Source organism: Trichoplusia ni, chromosome 13 (assembly GCF_003590095.1).
Source record: "Trichoplusia ni isolate ovarian cell line Hi5 chromosome 13, tn1, whole genome shotgun sequence".
Classification (NCBI taxonomy): domain Eukaryota; kingdom Metazoa; phylum Arthropoda; class Insecta; order Lepidoptera; family Noctuidae; genus Trichoplusia; species Trichoplusia ni.
In genome coordinates this window covers 9,087,431-9,095,474 of record NC_039490.1, presented here as the reverse complement: position 1 = coordinate 9,095,474, position 8,044 = coordinate 9,087,431, and the positions used below count along the sequence as shown (strand labels likewise).

The 8,044-nt window shown below is 32.1% G+C and overlaps 1 protein-coding gene across 1 annotated transcript; it reads right to left on the bottom strand.

Annotated features, from left to right (window-relative positions):
* Positions 1–4,627: 4,627 nt before the first annotated feature.
* Positions 4,628–7,645, bottom strand: LOC113500351 (fibrohexamerin-like). The gene is made up of 5 exons (XM_026881110.1): positions 7,417–7,645; positions 6,854–7,082; positions 6,269–6,405; positions 5,534–5,644; positions 4,628–5,056 (listed from the first exon to the last, which is right to left on the bottom strand). Exons 1-5 carry the CDS (start codon positions 7,469–7,471, stop codon positions 4,908–4,910), a joined length of 681 nt encoding a protein of 226 aa, XP_026736911.1. The 5' UTR covers positions 7,472–7,645; the 3' UTR covers positions 4,628–4,907.
* Between the last annotated feature and the right edge of the window lie 399 nt (positions 7,646–8,044).

Sequence of the window (8,044 nt, the reverse complement as noted above, 5' to 3'; positions counted from 1 at the left end):
TTTTGCAAAAAATTTACATTTGTTATTTTTTTTTACTAAAAAAATATTTTGAATTTTATTTTAATTGATTTGTCACAATAGTTAAAATGTGTGTGCCATATATAGGTACATGAGTAAACTTATAACAAAAGTACATTAAAAACATATATATTTTTGATTTTCTCAATAAAGTAAAAATGTTAATGCTTAAAATATCTTTAAATGCAACCAGAATCTCGTTTATTAATATTTAATAGAAATTTCATTATTTTTTTGGCTTTAATTAAAATAAATGGCAATAAAATATATAAAAAATACAATATCTATAGTTACAAACTATAACCATCCAGGAATACTCCAATAAAAATAGAAATATTCAATAAATGTAAAGATATTATATTATTGTAAATATATCACAAATATTTAATGAAACGGACCCAGTATTCGAAATAGGTATTAGATATTAGCTGTGGTATTACGTACCAGCGATATTGCGATATTTTCGCTAACGGATTGCAAGTTGGTAACACCTTGTGATGGTTAACAAAAAGACAAAAATTAATGCGCCAAAATTTTAATATTAAAATAAGAAGGTTTTTTCTAATACGCTCATTTTGGGTAACTTTGAATTGCAGTTTATTTCATGCAACTTTTTTCCTTTTTTTATAACGCAACTGCGTAAAACTAATCGTATGACCAACGGAAGTCAAATGCCATATAAAAAATCTTCATTTTTTAAAGTTAAACTGCAATACAAAGTTACCCAAAATGACTGTACTGTAAATAATAATGCAATAAGAAATGTTCTTGAAAATATTCAAAATATCAGTCGATGCTATGAAAATAGATTTTACCGTTTTATTTATATACGAATCTTATTATTTATATGTTTATCATGAAATTTTATTTAAAATTTGCTTTAAAAACTCAAATCATGTCACAAGTTGTTATTGGAGGAATATAGATATAATCTAAAAATAAAGTACATATATTAAGAAAACAAAAGTTAATATAAATTAAAAGCTGAATGAAATTTCCCAAGTACATGCAATCTCATGCAATGTATGAAGTTTTGCTCAAAAGATATATTTAAGTATAATTTTATTAATAACATTGCTTCGGCATAAAATAAAAGACATTTTTCACGACAAAATTATTTTTGCCGGTGGCGGAAAATAGAACTAAAATGTTGTCGAACAAATATAGTAGCTTTTGAAGTAATGATCGCGCCACTAGCGCCACCGTCACCGGTGCAGATAAGTTTGTAGTCATTTTAATTCTATTAATTTAGTCTTTGGTTTGGTTTTGTTAGCATACTGTATGTTATAATCTTAGCAAATTGCTAAAATAAGACACTCGTCGTGTTAAGGGAAATATACTCTCTAACCGGAAAAAAAAAATAACTGTCTAGCAATCATGGTTTTTGTGATACAGCCTGCTTTCAGATTGACAGACAACAGAGATTTAGAAACAGAGGTTTTGAATCTTTGCTAACAAAATGTATTAACAAATATACGTTATAAAAACGGCGTCCATGTATCTTAGCAAATTTGCTACGATTATATGTAGGAATAGTAGAATATTGGACGAGGGAAAGTTAATATATTTGTTCTTTGGTGAATTTTATTAATAATAATTAGAAAACGACGTATAGGTAAAGAAATATGAACTAAATAACATGTCTGAATAAACTCCAAAGTGAAACTATCTTTATCATTGGCAAGTGGAATGTAGGGACAAGTGACATTTTGGAATGTCACTTAGTAAAGTAACATACTGAAATAGGCTCACTAGCAACAAAACAAGTTTCAAAACAGTCTTTCAAATAACTAGTCTTTATTAACATTTCTTTGGACACGGATAGCCGAGTGGTTGAGATCATCACGCCGACTCACATGTTGCGAGCTCAATCCCGTAGGACAAGCATTTGTGTGATTCACGAATGCTTGTTCTGAGTCTGGGTGTCTTTGTGCATGTGACTTGAATGTTTGTGAATATTAACTAAACTATTGATTGAATTCATTATTGTGGGAGTCGTTTTTTTTAAAGTTTGTTGAAAAACAAGACTTTATTGCAATGGTTTAGTTGCCAATGATGGAAGATATGGGCGTTGCAATCTCATATAGTGTCAGCGGAAATAATATCCTTTTTAGATAGATTGGAATGGTGCTTCTAGTAATAGATTTAAATCGGTTGAAATCTCATTTTTCGTCTCGAAATTATCTCAAAAATTAATAAATTAAATTCAAAAATTGTTATGCCGATATTTTATTCATAAATAACTATTAATCTTAAATCGGACAATATCTCGTAATAATTTTAGTTTTTTACAGAAAAAATAATAATAAATAAATCAGCTGCCGAAAATATATATAAATGTTAAAACTAAGAAATGAATGTTTATTCCTAATAAATAGTACCTGCAAATAATAATAGATGGCGTTCTACACAATATTAATATTATAGTAATTTGGAGTTTACAATAAAATTCTGTTTAAATATAAATAAAAATCTATCGAAGAAAAATAATAAAAATAAAGTCAAATCTTTATTTCAGTTAATTTTAATTCTTATTAACTAGGTGTGCAAAATTTCATTGCGTCTAATAAAATTAAAACTGTCGTCAATGTTACCATTCACAATAACTGGTGTTATTGTGAATTTGTTGCTATCATAGTGATAAAAAATCATTTTTCGTACGTATCTTTTTTTCAATGCGTAATTTGAAAGTCATTTTAAATGCTGACTCGAGTCATTTCGTAGGCCTTATAGAAAGTAATCATGATTGTTAAAGTATGTAAAATATTTAAAAGACGTATAGTTAGTCGCGGAGTAAGGATTGGTCCCGTTTGTTGATAATGATAAATTGTTATAAGAATTCCATTTCTAGAAGGTTGGTCAAATGACAAAGGTATTGATTTCGTATACTTTTAAATCTAGACATGTAGTTGTGTAAACGATCACAGCCCCGATTCTGCTATTTTACAATGGCCATACCGAACGTATACAAATCCGTATACAAAACCGCAAATCTACTGCGACTTTTGTTGTTTCAAATTCACGTAACTTAGCAAAATCAAATATCATTTCCATATATATGAGAGATATTTGCTGACGTTGTTAACTATTTCAGAAATGTCACTTCTCTGGTGACAAGTTGAGAGGCAGACAAAGCTGCTTTGTCTCCAATGAGCGCTCGGTCTAGAGTTTTTAGACTTCTAAATAGTTATCTTACGGGCTGTGATATGCCTAAATTTAGACTAAAGTGAGGCAGCCTTGGTCCAGAATAATGTGAAACAAAATACAATGCAAAAATGTATATTGAAATAATCGGTTGTGTAAAAGACGAAGTTATTGTTTATTAGGAGTAAGTGTTTAAATGTATATAGTGTTATATTTCAACTCGGATTTCTAAATGCAACTTTATTTTTTTCGTCGTTAAGTGTCATTGTGAACTGTCACTTTAAGGTGTTTGTCAAAGTAGATAATTCGGAATGTGTCAAGTTGTTTTTTTGTATTCAATCTTTTCTGATACAAGTTATTATTTAAATGATCCATTTCTTGAAAATTTTGTAAATCGTTTGACGAATGGAAAATTTGTAATTGTATGTAATTGTTTTATCAACATTGACGTATAAAAAGTGAAGATACAATTTCAATGTCTCAATAATGAAACATCAACAACGTTCGTGTGTAAATCTTCGTATCCTTAAAAGCAACTTAAACACATGTATAAAAGGTTGAATTTCGAAAGATCATGGCACAATTAAACAATTTTGATGGGCATTATTTGTATGTTGGGTTTTCATACATCGATGATTGATAATGCAATTTGATGAGTTTCTTTTCCTAGTAACTTATTAGTAATAAATGCAAATGTAAAATGGCTGCCTTACGATAAATAAGTGAGATTATGGTGTTGATATGATCGTTATATTAGTCCCGATAATATTATTGTAAATTAGTATTTTTTCACTGATATGAGATGTTTAAGACGTTGTTACGCTTTGCCTGTCCTTACGCGTAGATCTAATCTCGATACATTTTTATAAATAAAAGTTTACAAAACTGCTTTTTGGATTTCATTTGTGGTCCTGTTTATCCTCAATGTAGCATCCCTGTGTAAAAACCTTACAGTTACAGTAACAGTGGTTCAAATTTTACCCAGACTCACCCTATAGCTTCAACTAAAATCACCCTCACTACACTCTTGCTTCACCCATGACACACATGTCACATCACACAAGTCACCTTACATCACACATGACACCTAACATCACACATCTCACCTCACATCACACATGACACCTCATATCACACATGACACACATGTCACCACACATTACTCATGACACCTCACATCACACAAGTCACCTCACATCACACATGACACCTAACATCACACATGTCAATTGCATCGATCAATTGACAATTGTCATTTTCTTTTCTACAATAGGCTAATCTGTTAGGTCAAAAAACGACAAAGAAGGTACAAAAATGTTTGTTTATTAAGTATTTCTACAAAATATACGCAATTCCGTATGAAAATGTTTAGATTTACATAAGTTACAAATACCATTAATATCAAAATTATCTGAAAATTATTCAGCAAGAATAGGTATTATTTATAGGAAAACACGGTATCTTCTTTTAGTGGGTCAGATGTTTTTCTTATTTGATACCGATTAATATGGGGTAAATAATTTTGGCAGTGTAAATAGAGAGACATTTTGGTTTTGTCAGCAATAACTGTTAAAAACAGTTTAAAATTTCAAAACAGCAAAAGTCGCCGTCATCTAAAAACAAAATCATTTTAACTCGTTACAAAATCCGTCTCAATTTACCCCAAAACTATTTACCCCGTTTTACGGTAACAGAGAACTGCAAAGCAGTGGTTTACGAAATGGTATATTCACACGTGTAAAAGTTTAGAGAATTTCTCTGGGGCATCCAAAGTTACAGATGTGTGCGTCCAGGAACATCCTGATGAAGGGATATCCTCGGTAGAAGAAGTTTTCTCTCTCGAAGATGAGTTGAAGACTGTCGTCCGTCGACAGAGCCTTCGCTGTGGGTCTGTCTGTAATGTTATAGTTATATTAGTAGTGTTAATAGATTGATTGAACTGGCTAAGAAGAGTCCTGAAAGATCTTGTACATGGAAATGCAGTTTTGGACAAGAAAGTGATAGAAGATTTAGGAGAGCAAAAGATACTTTCTTATAAGCTGGCTAGAGCAGCTAGCAAGATAGCTTGGTTATTTTATACAAAAACAGCTTCAATAAATAACGTTCTTGGTTACCTTATAGTTTTTTTACATTTTAAGATTTTAATCGCGTTTCACCGACTCAGTTTTAACTGAGTTTTTAGGCAAGAATAATATCCAAGATTAATAACTTCTTTAAGAACCTCAACAAATGGAGTATACTTTGAATATAAAAAGAGTAATAAAATACGTAGGACCATGCATCAACATGTGTTCTCAATAGACATCTGCTTAGTTATTTTCCAGACGCAGAACCGTTATTTCAATCATAGGTATGCCATGTTATATTTTACCTTTGGGGTCGACATGGAAGCGCGGCATGACGGGCACCTCCGTGTAGACCGGCAGGTCGCAGACGTGAGCGCTGCGAGAGGTCGGCAGGTTCATAGTCATGCGGATCAGGGCTGCAAGTAATGTGTGTTAGGGCAAGTTGCTATAATAGATGAAATGTGTAAAAGGACAAGCTTTTTTGTAATCCACGAATGCTTCACCAAGTGCTATTAGGCAATTATAAAAATATGCTACTAATTTTAGATGATTAAGAAGGTTAAATATTTTTTAATTAATTGTATACAAATAAAAAATTATATGAATACATAATTATGCTAAAGAAAAATAATATTAATATTTCAGATTCAGCTTTGTGCCTACGCCTACGTTCAGACAACGAAGCCTCAGTAATGGTTCTGATTTTATCTTTTGCGTACGGGGATCCCTAGAAATATCTGCTACTAGTTGTTTCCCGCGTTATCACCTGCGTAGTACACGAGCTCGTTTATTGTTTTTTTTTATTTTTGTCTTTACCGCATTTTTTCCATATGTTTTCAGCGTTTAAACCTTCCCTGGACTGCCTAAATTAGCCAAATCGGTTTAGCCCTTCTCGAGTTTTAGCGAGACTGACGAACAACATTTTATTTACATATATAGAAGTAGATAATGAAACCATGGTAATCAGGTTTTATTAGAGGAAAATTAGGCAGGTTCCTTTCTAGTTTCTAGAAAAAAGGTTGAAAGTAGTTTAAACTCACGATAAGTGGCCTTAACGTGGTAGTGGTACACGTTGTCCTCCTGCAGGCTCCGGTGCTGGATGACGGTGCGCTCGGTCTCCAGGTAGAGGTCGCGGCAGTCGATACCCAGCACCGCCGTCTTGGACTTCTTGTTGATGCTTCAAAATGAAAATACAAAAACATAAAACAGACTCCGAATAAAAAACTACTAAGCCAAATATATCTAATGAATTTTTGATACCAAATGACAGCTATTTTTACGTGAAACAAAAAGAATCAACATAATCAGTTCATCCAGTCCGAAGCCCTGACGTCACGAACATAAAAACGACACAAAGGCGTGCAATTGGGGAAGTCTATGTCGAACAGTTTACGAATGAGCTGATGATGATGATAAGCTCGTACACTATTGTCTATTTTTCTCATTTATTTGTCCTTTCGCAGTTCTACAGGAAGAGATTTAAAGAAGTAAGCAGTACTTTTGTACACCTCGTTCATTAGGTATATGTGCTACTGTTATTTCTTTGTGTACAAAAACGGTAAAATAAAAGAAATACAGACGTATTGAGAAAACCTTTCTTTTAGAATTCGTTTAAAAATACTTACAAGAACGCTGCAACAGAACATGTATCATGGTTCCTGACTATCAAGTCATTGTCAATATAAGAAGTATTAAAGTATGGAGTTTCAAAGCGGAACTTCTTGATTCTATATTCTGGTTGGATCCTGTCGGCCAGGGTCTGTTTGCAGTTGGAGAAGGAAGCCAGGACGCTGCCGATGCAGCGGTGGTCGTCCAGGTCGCAAGGTCTGTCGATGTGCGAAGGACCTGAGGCACCTGTAAAATAGCTTACTATATGTTCAAGATGAAATTTGAAAACCACCGACGGTTTTGACACCCATAGGTACCTTTTTATTGGCTCGACTCGATTTTTATTAAGAACAAATTAAATAAAAATCATAATGTTTTTATTCAAAATGAGATCTTTTCAGACTTTTTAATACAATTATATTTATGACTCTAGTTGCGCGGTTCTAAAATGCCATTTCTATGCTATAAAGAAGAACCGGCAGTAAACTCGAAAAGACTATGCAATAATAAAAAAAAAATAGTAAGCACGTATTTATTATAAAACAATTAACCGTTTTCATAAATTATAAAAAATAATTACCTGCCCAACAGACTGCACTGCCGACAAACAACAAAATTGAATAAATTTTCAACATTATTACAAAATATTAAATCGGCGTCCACTACCGAAAATGTTTTCCTCCAGACTATGATATGCGTCGAAATAACATTGATTTGAAAGTATTTACATAAAATGTAATTTATTGTTTAATTCAATAATATTTGTATGGAATATTTATTATATTTGTACAAATGGTAGTGACTTACGTGGACTACTTTAAAGATCAATTTGTCTGTATGTTTGTAAAATTAATATTATTTTTAATCAGGGTGGCCTATTATCCCGTACGCTTTTTACTGGCAAGTGATGTTTTTAGCGCCCACTACCATATATTTCATTATCGTAAGTGTTTTACCTCATCCCTACTTTTTATTGCTGTGATAAAATAAATAAATCCACGGACTAAATTGATTTATATTGTTTTACTAGTTATTTCCTACCAAAATCCAATTATTTCCTCTATGATGCTATATCAAGCTGTATTTTGTTGGCTGCTTTTTTGTATTTGGCGGCAACTAAGATACAGCGGGAAAGAGCTGTTGTCAATTGATTGAAACTTCTGCAACCGTTAAATGACATTTCAGTTGGCTATGTCAAGTCACTGATC

What these genes read in the sequence shown, in the direction of transcription:
- LOC113500351 (XM_026881110.1), bottom strand. Translation starts at nt 7,471, where the DNA reads ATGTTGAAAATTTATTCAATTTTGTTGTTTGTCGGCAGTGCAGTCTGT. An exon ending in CAGTGCAGTCTGTTGGGCAG is followed by an intron (nt 7,083 to 7,416) that starts GTAATTATTTTT and finishes GCTATTTTACAG; the next exon opens with GTGCCTCAGGTCCTTCGCAC. An exon ending in CCACGTTAAGGCCACTTATC is followed by an intron (nt 5,645 to 6,268) that starts GTGAGTTTAAAC and finishes CATTACTTGCAG; the next exon opens with CCCTGATCCGCATGACTATG.